Source organism: Perognathus longimembris, chromosome 5 (assembly GCF_023159225.1).
Source record: "Perognathus longimembris pacificus isolate PPM17 chromosome 5, ASM2315922v1, whole genome shotgun sequence".
NCBI lineage: Eukaryota > Metazoa > Chordata > Mammalia > Rodentia > Heteromyidae > Perognathus > Perognathus longimembris.
Window position 1 is genome coordinate 7,404,183 of NC_063165.1, and position 18,642 is coordinate 7,422,824.

At 44.5% G+C, this 18,642-nt stretch overlaps 1 protein-coding gene across 2 annotated transcripts in view; it reads right to left on the reverse strand.

Annotated features, from left to right (window-relative positions):
- Window positions 1-18,642, reverse strand: part of Ifnar2 (interferon alpha and beta receptor subunit 2) — a 33,646-nt gene that overhangs the window by 7,646 nt on the left and 7,358 nt on the right. Inside the window, exons 3-9 of one of the 2 annotated variants that reach the window (XR_007210964.1) lie at window positions 18,091-18,132; window positions 16,199-16,322; window positions 13,006-13,175; window positions 12,344-12,501; window positions 11,313-11,481; window positions 8,009-8,139; window positions 1,574-2,705 (exon numbers count right to left, since the gene is read on the reverse strand). Coding sequence is in view for 1 of the 2 variants with exons in the window: in XM_048346300.1 (XP_048202257.1) it covers window positions 1,989-2,705; window positions 8,009-8,139; window positions 11,313-11,481; window positions 12,344-12,501; window positions 13,006-13,175; window positions 16,199-16,322; window positions 18,091-18,132 (1,511 nt within the window). In the remaining variant the exon portion in view is untranslated. Of the gene's footprint in view, window positions 1-1,496; window positions 2,706-8,008; window positions 8,140-11,312; window positions 11,482-12,343; window positions 12,502-13,005; window positions 13,176-16,198; window positions 16,323-18,090; window positions 18,133-18,642 lie in introns of those variants that run through there. The other variant, XM_048346300.1, reaches the window with a different exon arrangement.

Genomic DNA, 18,642 nt, shown 5'->3' on the forward strand with positions numbered 1-18,642 from the left:
CGCTGAGCCCCCAGAAAGCAGCACCGCGCCAAAGCCTGCCTGCCTGCCGGAGCCGAATCTGGAGGCTGGAGTGGGTTGGGGGTGATGTCCATCTTTCTGTGAACCATCCAGTGATTCCCCCCACGGAAGGAGAGCGTTAACCTGCATTATCCTGTCCCCAGAGAGCTGAGCTACAGAGCTCTGCCTTAGCTCCACAGGGGTCTTCGCTGGCCTTCCCAGGGAGAATCACACAAAAGCTGGGCCGTTTATTTCTCAGTAACTGTTGAGTTTCCCCCCACCCCATGTTCTTCCACAAGATTACCAGGGACCGCTTTCATGTCCTCTTGGTAAACGTGGCGGCGTGGTGGTAAGGTTGGAAAACCGAGGGCAGGCTGGCAGGTTGGGAAATGTTCTGGGCTCCTGTGATGGCTGTTCTAGAACACTCCCATGTGAAGATACGGGGGAGGGGATGTCCCCCGGGGTGGGGTGGGGAGTGCCCACACCGCAGACCAGGGACCACTGAAGACTGAGAAGGGAGCTGGGGTGATGCTGGGATGGAAAATGGATTGCAAACATGCCGCACGATCACTGCGAAGACCACACGCGTTTGTATAAAACTACTCATGTATTATCTTTGCCCAAACTCCGACATCATACAAAAACCTTAAAAAAAGTTTTTTTAAAAAAAAATAAAAAAGATTAGGATTGAATACGTGCAGTTACAGAGCTCTCGAAAGATGGTCCTGCTAATTGTTCCAGGTAGGTTTTGACTGTGTGTCCAAGTCTCTTTACTGTGGCTTTCTTCCTTATACCTTTTTTTTTTTTTTTAATGGGATTGAACCCTGGGTCTTGAGTATGTTAAGCAGGGGCTTTATCACTGAAACAGCACCCAGCCTCTTCTGCTTTTGCTTTGTGTTACCTGTTACCATCAAACTCGTGATCCTCCTGCCTTCCTTGCACCCTCTTTCAGTAGCTATTACAGGTATCAACAACCACTCAGTGCTCTCCTGTCTCCATTTGTCGTGGAGCAATTATACAAGTAATCTATTTTATCCTTGAACTAGGGGGCCCTATGTAAGTTTTGTTTTTCCCCTTCTTCGATGAATCTCAGAAAGCTAGTTTTGGGGATGAGCGTGGCGAGGAGGGAACATTGCACCTTTCATCTACTCTGATGTTATGGGACTTTATATTTTTGATTTTTTTTTGCCAGTCCTGGCCTTGGACTCAGGGCCTGAGCACTGTCCCTGGCTTCTTTTTGCTCAAGGCTAGCACTCTGCCACTTGAGCCACAGCACCACTTCTGGCCATTTTTTATATATGTGGTGCTGGGGAATCGAACCCAGGGCTTCATGCATATGAGGCAAGCGCTCTTGCCACTAGGCCATATTCCCAGCCAGGGGACTTTATATTTTTAATTCTTTTTTTTGTGTGCCAGTACTAGGGCTTAAACTCAGAGCCTCAGCACTATCCCTTAGCTTTTAAGCTCAAAGTCAATACTCTACCACTCGAGCCAAAGCTCCCACTCCCATCTTTTTAGTGGTTAACTGGAGATAAGAGCCTCACAGAGGGGCTAGTTTGAATCGTGGTCCTCAGACTTTGGTTTCCTGGGATTACTGTTGTGAGCCAGGGGCACTTGTCCCAATTGAATTATCTCCCCAGAAATATCATAGAGTCCAGGGGGCCCCTACCACCTCCTGAAAACCACAGTGGACCTGGTCCTTTGGGGAACACGATATGGATGCATGCAAAGTGAAATGTGTTAGGGCAAACATGGCAGAGCATGGTCCGCCCGGAGCACACCTCTCTGAACTTGTAAACATCACTCTGAACAGTACAATGATGGCTATAAATAACGGAGGTCGCACAGATGAGGTTGCCTGCAAGACCAGGGTGGGTTCTGCAGTTGCTGCTTCCTTCCCTTGCAGACACTGGCACACCCAGGTAAACACGGTGCAGGCATGAATACCCCAGAGGTTGCTCTCAGTTTATATCTGGGAGCTGCTCTGAGAGTCACCTCATTATGTAGCCATCCTGGATGTCTGAGTCCGTGTCACTTTGCTCTGACAGAGCATCTTCTGTCCGCGGGCACTGGGAAGTGGGGCTGGGGTGAGCGGGCTGCGTCCTTTCCCCACTGGCTCCCAGCACACTGGACTGTCCTCCATCAGCTTCCTCTTCTAGGTCCACCATCTCTTCTGACAGAGACGACGCCAGACTGGCTTCATCTGCATCTTTGTTGACGACTCTCAAGAATACAGAGTTCAAATCCACATTGAAGATGATTCTGTCTCCAGACCCCCCAGGGGAGCTGCTACTATCCTCAAGAAAGGGGTCCTGGAGCAGACTCTCTCTCCTCTCATAGGGCTCACTTGAGTCTCCTGGCTGCCAAGGTTGGGGTTCTGGCATTGTGGGGGGGTCGGGCTCAGCTCTAGCCTCAGCTGCCTCCTCTTCAGCCTCATCAGATTCTTCAGCATCCGGGTCTTGGAGCTGGGACTCCTGGGAAGGGGTGGGGGAGGCTGGGGCCAGGTTCCGAAGGAGGCCTGTGAGTCCATGTGTGGTATAGCCAACCGCATTTGCCTTCGGAGCCACTTCAGTGTCGCTGTCACTGTCCTCATCGTAATTATAATCCCACACCTTCTTCTTTCTGTGGATGGAGATGACCTCCACTGTATCCACTGCTTCCAATGGTGGCAGTTCAGAGAATACCAGGGCAAAAAAGTGATGGAAATTCTGAGAGAGAGAAACAGAGAAAAAAACTCTATCACTTAGGTTTGCTATGGCTTTTTGTTCTTGTTTGTTTGTTTTGGTCAGGTTCTCGAAGCTCTATCACTGGAACCATAGGTCCACTTCCAGTTTTTTGCTGGTTTGTTGGAGATAAGAGTCTCATAGATTTTCCTGCCTGGGCTGGCTTTGAACTGTGACTCTCTAGCCTTCTGAGTAGCTAGGATTACATGCTACCAAACGTGTGGGAAATGTGGGGGGAGAGGGGGCAATCTATCTGGAAATGGCTGAGTTCTTAAGGTTTGCTATTGCCCTGGAGGGTAATGACAACGGCCCTAGGTAAGATAACCCAGGACTTGGTTATAAACACCAGGAGTAAACCAAGAAACAAATGCCTCCCACACTCAAAGATTTACCGGTATCCATCCCAGCCTTGGGACAAAATAGGTTACAGTATTAAAAATTCTTACTCCAGCTGAGCGCTGGTGGCTCATGTTTGTAATTCTAGCTACTCGGGAGGCTGAAATCTGAGGATCGCGGTTGGAAACCAGCTCGGGCAAGAAAGTTCTTCTTTTCTCCAATTAACCAGGGAGAAACGAGATGTGGTGCTGTGGCTCAAGTGGCAGAGTGCTAGCCTTGAGCAGGAGAGCTCAGGGACAGTGCTCAGGCCCTGAGTCCAAGCTCCAGGACCGAAAAAAAAAAAATCCCTGGACTCATAAGACTTTGTACATTCCTCCAGCTTGGAAAGCTATGGATGAAAACAACATTTAACAGCCTTTTCTGGCTTAAGAAGCAGGAAGTGTCTTTCCTTTTCTATTTCTCCCACTTAAACCCTGTTATATTAAAAATAAATTGTTGCTAAAACTTCAAAATCAAAAGTCTACATAAGAAAAGATTTTATTTTCCACAGCATTGGAGTTTGGATTCAGGGTCTCTCATTTGCTTAGCTTGTTTGCTCAGCTATCTTTCTACCACTTGAGCCACCCCTCTAGCCCTCCTTTTTCTAGTTGTTTTGGAAATGGAATCTCATGGACTTTTCTGCATAGGCTAGCTTCAAATCATGGTCCTCTGGTAGCAGCCTCTGAGTAACTAGAATTACAGATGGGCCCTACTGGCATCCGGCTTATCAATTATTTTTGTACACATACTTTCCCTAAACCATGGGTTATCATTTTACTCTATGATATCTTTTTTGATGAAGAATGCTGAATTTCAGCATAAGAAAACGTATCCTTTTATTCTTTTATGTATGTTGCCTTGTGTCTAAAACCACAGACTTTTTTATCAACACAAAAAGCCACATTGCCTCAAAGTCATATAAAATCTCCTATACAGATGCTCTTCGACTCATGATGGAATTGTGACCCAATAAACATATAGTAAGGCGAACACATTGTAATTTGAAAACACGCCTAATATATCTAAACTACTGATCAATAGCTTAGCCTTGCCCAAGCTTTAAGAGGCCCATACCACTTACATTATCCCACAGTTGGGCAATCTCATCAGCCTGTATCATAACAAAGTGTTGACTCTCTCTGGTAATTTAGAATTTGAAGTATAGGTTCTGCTGAATGACCATTATGGAGTCAAATACCAGCAAGTGAACATGTCAGGAGCTATAGATACTGCCCCTTAAGACCTTAACAGCTTTGCCTTTCCCATTATAGTCTTATATTTAACTGGCACTGGCACTGTGTGTGGTGTGAAGTAGGGATTCAACATCATTTCCTTAATGTAGATAAACTTTATCAACCTGTCCATCCTTTTCCTACTGATAAGTAACACTCACTGTAGTGTTAATGTTTTTCAATAAGATGGATAATTTTCTCCACAATGGTCATGTTCATCATCTGCTTGATTTATTCATTAAATGTTTCTTGTTACTACTGCAGTTGAAGTTTTAAAAAATTATTGTAAAGGCATTCTACTTAAAATTCCAAACTAGGAAAATTAACCAATGGGGAGAGATGTTATGCTTGCAAAGGATTCATGTCTAATCCTTAGCAGAGAATTCTGGAGGAACTGGCTATGTTCTCTTCTGATCTGGACGTGAGTTTCACGGGCATGTCCAGTTTGTGAAATTTCACCAAGCTTCGCATCTGCGATTTGTGTACTTCCTTTTCATTTTTATTCTTGTCAGTCCTGGGGCTTGAACTCAGAGCTGGGGCATTGTCTCTGACCTTTTTTTTTTTTTTTTTGCCAGTCCTGGGGCTTGAACTCAGGGCCTGAACACTGTCCCTAAACTTCTTTTGCTCAAGGCTAGCACTCTGCCACTTGAGCCACAGCACCACTCTGGCCGTTTTCTGTATATGTGGTGCTTGGGGAACTGAACCCAGTCTCTGGCCTTTTTTTCAAGCTAGCACTCTACCACTTTGAGCTATGGTGCTAGTTCTGGTTTCCTGAAGGTGAGTTGAGATAACAGTCTCACAGATTTTCTTGACTGGGCTGGCTTCAAATTGTGACCCTCAGATCTCAGCGTCCTGAGTAGCTAGGATTACAGGTGTGAGCCACCAGTACTCAACTTACTTTATTCCTTAAAATATGCTTTATATTTATTTTTAAAGTGAACACATGTAGTTTTGTATGAAATTACTATGCTAACCTGATAAGTTACCTCTAGACTCAGGGGAATGTTTTACTTTGATAATTTTATCATCCAGTCTATTGATTATTGTTATCCCTACCCCATTCCTCAAACTTTCAGTGCCACAAGGTCAGTTTTATTTGTTCTGTTCATTTCTGTATCCCAAACATCTGGAACATGCTATATATAGTAGATACTCAAAATATTTGTTATAAAAGGAAAAGATCAGCCATGCGCGCTGGTGGTTCATGCCTACAGTCCTAGCTACTCAAGAGGCTGAGATCTGAGGATCATGGTTCAAAGCCAGCCTGGGCAGGAAAGTCCATGAGACTCTTATCTACAATTAACTACCATAAAAAGGCAGAAGTAGATCTGTGGCTCAAGTGGTAGAGCACTATCCTTGAGCATAAAAGCTAAGGGACAGTGCTTAGGTCCTGAGTTCAAATCCTAAACTGGCACATACAAAAAAAAATTGAACATTTATTCTTTTTTTTTTTTTTTTTGCCAGTCCTGGGCCTTGAACTCAGGGTCTGAGCACTGTCCCTGGCTTCTTTTTGCTCAAGGCTAGCACTCTGCCACTTGAGCCACAGCGCCACTTCTGGCCGTTTTCTATATATGTGGTGCTGGGGAATCGAACCCAGGGCCTCATGTATACAAGGCAAGCACTCTTGCCACTAGGCCATATCCCCAGCCCCTGAACATTTATTCTTGATTAAACATGTGCATACAAAAACACTCTGACCTAGAGTGTCCTATTTTTCTATTCCTAGGGTTTTTATTTCAATGTACAGCAATAATTTTTAGTGGACAAATACTAGATGCAAGATGATAAAATGAGTGTAATTTCACCAATTGTGAAGGAGATGTAATTATATGGCTGTCGAACTATTAGATGGTGGATGAGTTCAAACACTAAAAAATATTTCTGTAGGAAGACAAGCCTAGAACACAGAGAACAAAGGGGCATGGTCTCCTTGATATATGACTGTTGGGGGGGGGGCAGTAGAGACCAGGTCTGCGAAACAAAAAACTTCTTGTCAAATGGTCTTTCCACAGGTTTGGGTCAGCGACCTTACATTATGTATCTAAAACCAAACAACTACTAAACATAAAAAGGTCTAAAATAGACCTCTCAGTGGATCACAACAGCTCAACAGCTATGTATATATGATCATATGAGACAAGGATAAGCAAACCCTATCGTTGACGTTATAGTTAAAGTTCTAGGTGAGTTTCCTTTGGCGTACGCCACGTGGCTACTGTATATGATTTTGGTACACTGGGTATTGTATATATGCCTACCTGATCTAGGGAAGGGAAAGAAAAACGAAGGTGTAAGATATCACAAGAAATGTACTCACTGCCCTATTATGTAACTGTACCCCTTTTGCACAACACCTTGTCAACAGAATTTAATTAATAAAAAAATTTCTGTAGGAAATACTGCCAAAGTAATATAAAAAGAAAGCAATGAGAGAGGGCAAGTGAGCAATGATGGGTGAGTACAGGTCAGTAAAAAGATGGAAGGTTTTAGAAAGATGTCAGATCAATGCAAAGGCTCTGGTAAAGATCCAAACAGAAATGAGGAAGAAAATGACTTGTTACATTGAAATCCCGAGACTAAGACAAAAATAACACAAATGAGAGCACTATTTGACACTGAACAAAAGTTTTAAAAAAAATCAACCGATCAGCCGGGCACCAGTGGCTCACACCTGTAATTCGAGCAACTCAGGAGGCTGAGATCTGAGGACTGTGGTTTGAAACCAGCCTGGGCAGGAAAGTCTGTGAGACTCTTCTGACAAACTACTCAGAAAAAGCCAGAAGTGGCACTGTGGCTCAAGTAGTAGAGTGCTAGCCTTGAGCACAGAGAGGTTCAGGAACTGAGCCCAGGCTCTGAGTTCAAGCCCCAGGACCAGCAAAAAATAAATTTTTTTTAAAAAAAAAGCCCAACTGATCAATATTACTGGTTCTTTGGAGTAAATGTATATACTATTGCCAGCATTATAAATGAATTACTCATGTTATATGATAAGACAAATTTACTTGGTGCATATGTGAATTCAAGTAACCCATAATCAAAAGAAAATCTATATAGAAATTTCCATTGCAAACTGAGTGCCAGTGGCTCATGCCTGTAATTTAAGCTACTTAGGAAGCTGGGATCTGAGGATTACAGTTTGAAGGCAACCAAGGCAAACAAACTGTGAGATTCGTATTTCCAGTTAACCAGAAAAATGCCAGCCAAGACTGGAGGTATGGCTCAAGTGGTAAGAGTGCTGGCTTTGAGGAAAAAGATACTAAGCCAGAGTATGAAGCCTTGAATTCAAGTCCCACTACCAACACACAGACACAGATACACACACACACACACACACACACAACTTCATTACACTATTTATAATGGCCAAAGAATAAAAGGAAGAAAGCAAAAGGAGAAAAAACATCCTAAATGCTCTCTAGATGGAAAATGGTTAAACAATATTAATTAATTAATAAACAAATACTGAGACATTAATAACGATGGAATTTTATAATACATGGACAACCTAGCAACATAAGACAACTTACAATTGCAAAGTTTGTTTATCCAGACTGATAAAACTCACTGGTGGTTTTGGAAAATGAGACTCTTCTGTGAAAACATTCAAGTATATAATAAAAACACTTAAGTTAAAAAGTAAAAGATAAACAACAATTTAAAAGGAGAAATAACACTACATACCAAGACTTTGGGAAGTTTATTTTTTAAGCAGATATAACCAACTCGTTTCAACATCATGATGGTGATCACAGAGACCGCTGCTACCAAGACCCCGGTAATCAGTATGCTTACTTTGGCAGACTCTGATGGCCCTGTTGGAGAAAAGATAAATGATCGTATCTCAAAAGAAATCTGATAAAGGGGTCATTGATGGAGATCAATGTGCCTTTGCTCTAGTCTTAGAAGGTATGATACTGAGGAAGTGGAAGTTTAAAAAATTATATTGTGAAATAACAAAGAATGGAGAGTAAGCTGTGTGTGTGTGTGTGTGTGTGTGTGTGTGTGTGTGTGTGTGTGTGTGTTGGCACTGAGACTTGATCTCAGAGCCTCATGCTCTCACTTGGTTTTTTTACTCAAGGCTGGTGATCTACCGGGTAAGCCACACCTCCACGTTTGGCTTTTTGGATGGTTGATGGTTAATTGGAGATAAGAGACTTATAGACATTTCTGCCCAGGCTAATTTGGACTCAGCCTCCTGAGTAGGCTAGGATTACAGGTCTGAGCCACCCATGCCTGGTTTTATGTTTAGACTTTTAAAGTAAAAAAATATTTTTTTCAGTTGATGTTTTCTGGTGACACTATAGTAGGCACTCGCTGAGGCTGTTTAATTACTAGGGCAAATTCAATAAAGTGAGGTCATTTTTTCCGTCACATCAGCCGCCTCTGCAATGCCGCCATGTACGTGACTGCACGTGGTGAATGGAAAAATCAATTGGGCCATATCACAAAGCAAGCCACGCCTCCGCAGAGCCCATTTGGCTCTAAGAGTTCCCCTTTGCCTGTCAAAATTCCTTTTGGAAAATGTTAACTTCCTGACTGCAAGTATGTCTGGACTAAGAAGAGATAGTATAATAAGACATAAACTCTCTTACCTTTCCAGAAAGATCTTTGTTGGTGTTAATCCTGTAATTCAAGCCTCAGTAAACGTAAAGAAGAGAAGAAATAAAAGTAGGTTGTGCAAGTCCACTTCTAATTTGTGTGTGTGTGTGTGTGTGTGTGTGTGTGTGTGTGTGTGTGTGTGCCAGTCCTGGGGCTTGAATTCAGGCACTGTCCCTTAGCTTAATTGCTCAAGGCTGATATGCTATTTACTACAGCTCCACGGAGAGACCAAAGTTTCTCAGACTTTGCTTGCCCAGGCTGACTTTGAACTGTGATCCTTAGATTTCAGCCTCTTGTGTACTTTGTGGCATGAACCATAAGTGCTTGGCTCTATTTTTGTTTTTGTTGTTGTTTTTTTAAAAAAATCTTATTTAGTCTCTTATTGCAATGTAGGCTCCATAATGTCAGGGTGAGTTTTCTTCATTGCTGTCTCAAGTGTCCAGAATGGAATTTCTTTTTTTTTTCTTCTTGTTGTTGTTTATTTTTAAAATCACATGTTGTATACACACATAACAACCAATCAAAAATCTTATTCACCAAACCCCTGGTTTTTCAGAATGGAATTTCATCACTGTAGAATCCCAAGTAATGTTTACCAATTGAACCAGTGGAGCTGCCCTTAGGTCTTTACTGAAGGAGCCAATCGATGAATTGGGGAGTGGTCCAGGGGAAGGCAGCTGGCCAGATCTGGGGGCTAAATCTCCCTGTGTCAATGTCCTGCCATTGCAGTGCTTGCCATAGTCCAAGTCACTCCTGGCCAGTGTCAGCTGTCCTGCCATGACCTCTCGGCACCCACATGTGTTTGGATCTTGAGTTGGATTGGTTGACGGTAAATGAGGAAGCAAGTGGACAGCGAGAGGTGAGATGCTATCCCAACCTGTTTGGTTCCTTGGGATGCCTGCCCTTTAACTGCCTTGGTGAATGGATGGAGGAGCTATGGCGGACACAGGCAACATGATGTGTGTGTGCAGAGTAAAGATGGACTGGTCTCATGGCATACCCGTGCACGACCCTCTGCTAGAGAAGTCAGGGAGAAACGGTGATGTCACAGACCTCATGCTGAAATCTGTCAGTGTGACCGTTATGGGAGCGAAGCTCTCTGAGAGGTATTTGGGGCAGAGAGGCTCTGCTCGCATAGATGGACCCATGCTATTATGGGTTACATATCAGGAGTGGCTTTGTTGTAAAGGCAGCTCACCGTTTCCCCCTCTTGACAGAGGATACCCTCCACCATGCCGCCACACATGCAGCAAGAAGGCTCTTCCATGTTGGACACCCAGCACTCAGAACTGGAAGACCGAAATCTCTCTTCTTCCTAACGTATCCCAGTCTCAGGTACTGTGTTACAATGGCAGAAATGGACTCAAGACCCTATCTGAGTTTATGCCAATGAAGTGACTCTTGGGGACGGGGCTAGACAGCTCCCAAATGAGAGCTGATGGACAGAAAACCTAACCATGTGCTCAGAAGGTTGGATCACCCTTCAAGCCACACCCCCTGTCTTACAGGGATCAGGGAGGGGCTGGAAACTGAGTCCAATCCTGTGGCCAATGATACAGTCAGTCGTATCTACATAATGAAACTCAATAAAACGCTGGAACATGGAGGTTTGGGGGGCTTCTGTGTTGGTGAATCAATGTGAGGTGCTGGGAAGGGGGTGGCAAATATACAAATAATTATATCACTGAAAGTCATTTCCTTGTAAAGCCAACCATATTTTACTCTGGTAAATTAGAATATGAAAGACGCATCCATTGGGGCTGGGAAATTTAGGGCTTCCTTAAAGAAGATATTCTCTGATTTTTTTTTCTTCCCTTTGGTAAAACAGCTGCAGATGAGAGACTGAGCAGAATGTGCAGGGAAGGCTCCTAAGCTCTCTGTCTTGCGGCTCACTTCTGCAGAGAAATGAAAGTTCTGGATCACATGGTTTACAGCCTGGGTCTATGCCACGGAAGAGCTTCCGGCCTTCATCAGTGACTGGCAACGGTCCACAATGGCAGTTCACATGGTCCCGAGAGCCAGGCTGCATTGCACCCGAGCGTACAGTCTCCATCTCCGAGCCTTCCGGCACTGGGCATGAACAACGGCCAACCAAAGACTCAAGGCGCTGAGTTTAATTCTATTTCCCTGAAATAAAAGCACGTCTGCTCCTAGAAAGAGTCTGGCCTCAGACACTTATTGCATCATCCTTAATGGAAGAATGATATAAACAGTGTCTACCACCTGGTACAGAGACTGAGCAACAGGAAAGATCTCCCTGCTAAGATTTTTATTGGAAGAAATACTTTTCGCATACTACCATGAATTTCAGATTCCGCCAACAGATTTTCCTTCAAAATAAGAGCATGACTTTGGATCACACGAATGTTCAGAAACTAAACCCTACCTGATTCCTGGCCAGGTTGAAGGAAGGTGCACTTTAAAGGAGATATTATTTCTTTTCCCAGACCTTTAGGCTCAAAATAAACAGATACGCAGTAGTTTGTGTTTGGAATTAAATTGTCGATGACATAGCTGAAATTTCCACTGATGCCTCCATTTATTTGGGGCTTGTGCTGCAAAAAGAAGCAAAAAAAAATTAGTAAGACATTGGTGAGAATTTAGATTGTGTGTGTGTGTGTGTGTGTGTGTGTGTGTGTGTGTGTGTGTGTGTGTTGCCAGTACTGATGCTTGATTTCAGGACCTTGGCATTGTCCTTTTGCTTTTTCATTCAAGGTTGGTACTCTACCACTTGAGCCACAGCTCCGCTTCCAGCTTTTGTTGGCTATTTGGAGATGAGCCTATTTGTAGACTTTTCTGCCCAGGCTAGCTTCAAACTGGGATTCTCAGATCTCAGGCTTTTGAGTAGCTGGGATTACAACAGATGTGCGTGACGAGCGCCTGGTTCTTGCAAGGGGTTTGTAGTTGGCATAGGACTATCCTAAGTGGTACCATTTCAGCAGAGCCCCCTCACGCATACACTTTATTTTTGGACCTTCCAGTGCTCTGAAGGACGGAATCAACAAATGAAATTTTTCTGGTCCGTCTCACAGTAGGGTCACTGGAGGGTGCTGACATTCAGTTTGGGTCCCTCGGGGAAACTAGGACAGGGCAGAACCATTCCTCTTGTAGTGCGAGGTCTGGAGAGGTGTGTCACATGCGGATCAGGAAAGCATTCTTTCTGAGATCTCGTCCTGGCTTACTGAGACCTGCCCACCATCCCTGTGCACACACATGCCTGTCTTTCGGTGGGTCCTCTGATTTGTGCATGGGCCTAGTCATTTAAACAAGGAATGTGTTTCTGCAGAGGATGAACCAAAGAGACTTCTTTCCTAAAGTGAGACCCTGCTGATGTCCAGAATTTTCTGTTTGAATTGTTCAACGGCACATTGATTTCTTTGCCAACTCGGAAGTGACCCCAGCACACAGACCACTTACCATCTTCACCATCTCCTCAGAGTGTTCCTCAATGGCGAGCAACAAGTGATAGGAAATATCTTTCCCAAAAATCTTGGGAACAACACGTGGAAATGTCACTGTCACGTTAATGTGGTCTGTAAAGCCGACAATGCCAAACTCCGGTGGCTCAAAAGACACTGTGTAGAAACAAAGTCAGTATCGGTCACCCTCAGTATCGGTCACTGTCTACCTAACAACTGTGTCTCCTCCAAATCTTCTTTTTTTAAAAAAAAATTTTGGTGACATTACTGGGGTTTGACCTCAGGGCCTTGTGCTCTCACTTAGCTTTTCACTCAAGTCTGGTGCTCTTGTTACTTGAGCCATACCTCCACTTCCGGCTTTTGCTAGTTAATTGGAGATAAGACTCTCAAGGACTTTTCTGCCTGGGCTTAAAAAAAAAAAATCTTCTTGGGCTGTATTTGAACCTTCCTATCTCAGCCTCTTAAGTAGCTCAGAATACAGGCACGAGCCACCGGCACCTTGCTTGCTTCCACTTTTTAGATATGAAGGCTCAGAGCCACAGACTAAGGAGCCTCGGAAGTAGGAAGTGGCCGAGCAGGAGAGAGCTACCTTTGTCCTAAGACACCACGGCAGACCAAGTAAGGATGACCTTGACGAGGCTGAGAAGGCCACTGACTTACCGTTGGAGGCCAGCACGCTACCCACACAGCGCAGCAGCGTCTCGTTCCCGCGGAACCCCTTCACCAAGGGGATGTAGGTCTCGTGCATCTCTTCCCACACGTCTGTGAGGTCGCAAAATGAGCTCGTGATGTTTGTACAGTTCCCAATGGGCTTCAAGTCTTCCGGTTTACTTTGGAGAGCAACAGAAGAAGGAAAGCTTTAGCACGTAGAGAATGCAGATCCATGTATCTGCATGTATCTCACACACCTCATTTTCTTTAGGGCGCTGCCCCAATACCACCATACCGCATCCCCTGCTTTAACCACTGTTCTTATTTTATTTTACTTATCTTTACTATGCCAATAATGAGGCTTGAATTCAGGCAGGGCCTTGGCGTTGTCCCTTAGCTTTCTCATGCAAGGCTGGTGCTCTACCACTTGAGCCACAGTTCCACAGATGGTTAAAAAAAAAAAAAGAGCAGAAGCTAGTGACCTTCTGGACCTTCTGGGCTGCTCCCTCCCCAGAGGCCTAATCATCCATCACACATGAAAGCTTTAGACATCCTGGAAGCGCCTGGCATTCCTGGAAACAATAATCTGACCCTTTCCCTAGTCCTCAGTTCCCCAGGAGGGGATAAAAGGAGACCAACTTCCTTCCCCACCTGGGCTAAGACGGAAAACTGGCTCCTTGTTCGTTCTTCTGGTCACATTTTTCTTCTGCTGCTCCTGGCCTTATTTCATACTGTCCTGACAGTAAGAACCCACTCTTTGCTTGCCTCTCAGCATTTCCAGGTTCTTTACTGGATCATTAGAGATAAGAGTCTCTTGGATTTTCCTGACAGGCTTCAAAATCGTGATCCTCAGATCTTGACTCTTAAGTAGCTAGGATTGCAGGCATGAGCCACCAGTGTCAGGCTAAAACACCTTATTTTAAAATGGAGCTCTTTTGCATGCTGTTTCTCCCACATTAGTCATCTTTATATTGTATAGTGCTTTCCTCTATCTGCCCTGTTCTTCATTTGTTTCATGATGTCTCCATTCATTTCCAGAATAGTTTCTCCCAGAGGGCAGGGACTTTGTTTCCTGGCTGGATCCCCTGGATGTAGGAGGTGCTCAGTAAATATTCGCTGGATAGAATGAACTGCGGGCTTCCCCGGGAAGAGGCCTCAGATCTCCCTCCCATTCTAGGACATTCCCCTCGGAGGCCCCTTCTTTCTCTTTGGCTGAGGGCCACATGGTCTTAAGTCAGGACTGTGCTAGTTTAGATCTACTAACTTTAGAAAGGTGGGTAGATAAAATATGTGATGAGCCGATGCAAAGAGGCTGAAGAAAAACTCACAGAAGACCCTTCCTGCGTCAGGCAAATAAATCAGGCACGTATGCAACCAACAGAAGGACCTTTCAGGGTCCACTGAGTCAAAAGAATGACTTATGAGAGTGACTATAGGATATGGGAAGAAGAGGGCTAAAAAAAGACTCCATCCATTCTTACTCCGTCTAGCAACCCTGAAGCAAGAAGCACAAACTTGGAGAGGCTGTGTTCTGGCACACGCGTCAAGCTGGTGAGTGACTAACCAGCCTTTGGACCCAGGATTGCCAGACAGTTTTATGGAGTCCCATTTGCATCCATAAAACAGAAAAGTGACATAAAGCATCAATATGGTAAGTAGACCTTTTTGCCTCTGAAAAACAGAGGACTTTTAAACATTCATTTTGGCTGAATTTGAAAAATCGTAGGGAAAATGGTACTCAGCAATTATTTTGCTCATGGGATCCTGATCTATGCAATTTGGCTGGTGTTGGGGTTCAGCTTTGGCCTTGAGGGGGAAGGGCAGAGGAGAGTGCTCCCGAGATGCCGCCCTTCCCCCAGCCCTGGGGGAATGCGGAAGCAGGCCACAATTCTCTGGGTCTGGAACCAGAAGAACTGGCTTTGCGACCAGCCCCCCAATTTTCTCGCCAGCCCATGTGCTCCCCATTCTCATGGGCTTTGCCCCTGGGGTGGTGCTATCCAGGTGACGTTAGCTCATGAGGGGGTCTTATGATAAGCTCGCCAGCCTATCGCCAGCTCTTGGTCATCACCCTTTTTCTTGTCACCCCCTACTATATCAACTGCTAGCCACTCCCTTATTAAATCAGATTTGCTCTTGAAGCTGTCTCCGAGACTCCGCGTACGCCTGGCTTCCTTTAAGGGTAAGGAGGGAGGATAAGCGATCTCGTACGGCCGCGTGCACCTGAGGTCTTTCCTGAGCCCTCCACTCCACTCTGGCCTTACATGCGGGTCGGGTGACCAGGGGAGAGGGTGAGAAAGGGAGCGATTAGAGTAGAGTAGAGCCTGACCCCCGTGCCAGGGGAGGCGACCCGAGCCCGGCAGGCTGGGGTTATAAATACAAGCTTTACCAAAAAACCACCTTTGGATTGTTAAGGTATTCCACTGAAGTAAGTATGGATGGGAGCCGGGCGCTGGTGACTCAGGCCTGTAAATCCTAACTGCTTAGGAGACTGAGTTGTAAGGGTTGCGGTTTGAAGCCAGCCAGAGCAGAAAAGTCTTAGCTCAAATTAACCAGCCCAAACCTGGACCTGGGGGTGTGGTTTAAGTGTACAGTGTTAGTGTCAGGCCACTGGAGGGCTTACAGATGCCAGGAATAAACAACCTTCCTATCAGGAAACACTATTTGCATCAGCCTAGAAGCACAAGCCGGAGACCAACTGGAACCACCCAGACTTGCAGAACAAGCCTCATGCTAAGTACCACCACTGACTGAACCGAACCGCCTTTTGCCCCGGCCTGAGCCAGGCCCAGGCACGCCCTGTCTAATCCCGACTTGAGGGTCCACCCAGGAGTGTTCCAGATCGTACCCCAATAAACTTTCTTTCAATCACCTCTACTTCTCTCCGCATGCTCTCTCCCCACCTAGAACCTTTCCTTTAGCTTTGAGAAAAAAAATAATAGTAAAGAAAACAGGCTAAGCGAGACATGAGGGCTTGGCCTTGAGTTCAAGCTCCAGCTCTAGAGATTTTACATGCACATGTATGTGTGTGCGTGCATGCACGCACGCGTGTGCACGCACACACACACACGGTAGGTGCTTTGCCTTTGTATAAAAACTAGACAGGAAGGAGCAGGTGTGAGAGAGAGAAAAAGAGAGAGAGAGACTAAGAGTATATAACAGGCAGATAATACATGAACAAGAGAAAAATGAAATAGCAACCGACCTCATGACTGTGTATTGTAATGTATAGTGAGTTGGTACAATGGAGGCGTTTTTTAATTCCCATGATAAAACGAGCCGAAAGTTTTGTACTGTCATTTTCAAAGTGCAAGATTCCTCTGAAAAACCTAAAGAGAAACAGGAAGACATTTTTCATAATGGGGCTGCTATTTGGGACAAAGGGCTGTATTTGGGCTATTGTTTTTATCTTTCCCTTGGGACGTGGGGACACAGAAGCCCAGAGGAGAGTCCTGGGTTCTTAGAAACATTGGAAATTCTACAGGACATGGGAAATGAACTAATGTACTTCATAAACTACTGATGGCGAAGGCAGCGTCAGAAACAGGAAGTTCATACTCTGTAAACAGAATCTGAGCCCCTGGTGGCTCATGCCTGGAATCCTACCTCTTCAGGAGGCTGAGATATAAGGACAAAGGTTCAAAGCCAGCCTGAGCAGGAAAGTCCATGAGATGCTTATCTTCAATTAACCACCAAAAGCTGAAAGTGGAGGTGTGGCTCAAATGGTGGAGTGCCAGCCTTGTGTGAAAAACCTAAGGGAAAGTGTGAGGTCCTGAGTTCAAGGCCTAGTCCTAGCGCATGTGCACGCACGCACATACACACACAAATGGATAAAATGTTTCCCCAACTACTGACACTCTAACTCATTGGGTCAACAATTTAGTTCATTCTGGGCCTTGCAGTGTACTTCTTGTCTCCCCTCGCCCCCTCCATTTTCTCAGCTCTGCCCCAGCTCCCCCTAGAGTCCTCGGTTGCATAATGTGTGCAGAGACTAGCCCTTTCTAGGCATTTAGCCTAAGCAGTGTTGAACTAAGGTACCTAGGAGTCCCATTTTCCAAATGTGAATTTCAGTTGACTTATATAATGTTAGGTGCTAGGAAGTGGGTGGCAAATGAGACTCCACCAGTCAAATCCTGTCTCTGAACATTAATTGTGTGTTGGGGGTGTGTGGGTACATGGGCTTGATCTCAAATACCTGGCGCTCTATCAATTAAGCCACACCTCCACTTCTGATTTTTTGCTGGTTAATTTAAATAAGAATCTCATGGAGGGGCTGGGGATATGGCCTAGTGGCAAGAGTGCTTGCCTTGTATACATGAGGCCCTGGGTTCAATTCCCCAGCACCACATATACAGAAAACGGCCAGAAGGGGTGTTGTGGCTCAAGTGGCAGAGTGCTAGCCTTGAGCGGGAAGAAGCCAGGGACAGTGCTCAGGCCCTGAATCCAAGCCCCAGGACTGGCCAAAAAAAAAAAAAAAAGAATCTCATGGACTTTTCTGTTCAGGCTGGCTTTGCACCACAATCCTCAGATCTCAGCCTCCTGAGTAGCTAGGATTACAGGTGTGAGCCACCAGCGTACATCTTAGGACCCTGGATGCAAAGGGCACGTTTGTTCTTAGTGTATGGGCACTGTTCCTCTGGGCTTTTTGGTTCAAGGCTAGCACTCTACAATTTGAGCCATAGTTCCACTTCCAGCTCTGAGGGGGGTTAAGTGGAGATAAGACTCTTACAGACTTTCCTGCTCAAGCAGGTTTCAAACTTTGATCCTCAGATTTCAGCCTCCCAAAGAGGTAGGATTACAGGCATGAGCCACCAACTGATGGCTTCATTTTTCCATTAGTAAGAATATTAAGAGTTTGAATATTCCTTTAAGAGGTCTTAAAATGATCTCTCGTGTTCATTTCTTACAATACTTTTGTAAGGCACTTATAAAAACTAGAGTTAGCTGATTTTAGATCCTTTATAGACAAAGGATTCAAATGAAACAAGCAACAGGTTTGGGATCAGAAATCAAATTTCTCATATTTTTTATGTTGGAATGGTCACCCGAACATTTTGACCTTTCTAAAATTCTGCTCAAACAAAGAACATCTCTTACCATCGAGAGGATGTGAAGTAGCAGACATTAGGCTCATGTACACTAAGAGGAAGAAAAATAGGTTAGTGGAGCAATACTGTATTCTCTGCTCAGCTTACAATTAATACTTTAAATTTATTTTTTATCTTACTTTATTTTAATGCTTCTATATATGCTTCTCTTCTAATACTGTTCTCTTAGTTGTCATTTTTAACATCAACTATGTGTACAAAGAATACTCTGACATATCCATGCAGGTATACAATGTTCATCAATAAGAATTATCCCCTCCATAACTCTACTCTCCCTAAACCAATATCAATAAATTTGATATTCTTTTACAAACAAGTATTAATTACAAATGGATTGAGACTGTCTTGTGCTAACCACAATGCTCAAGCAAGTGATTCTTAGCTGACATGGGTACCACCAGTACTACAACACCAGTTGTGTTTTGAATGGATCCAAAATATGATCATTGATAAGTGACCCTAACTACCAGGTTGGTTGGTAGTCTGAGAAGTACTTATTTACTTGAAAGGAAAACTCAGAATAGGAATAAGAAGATTGCTA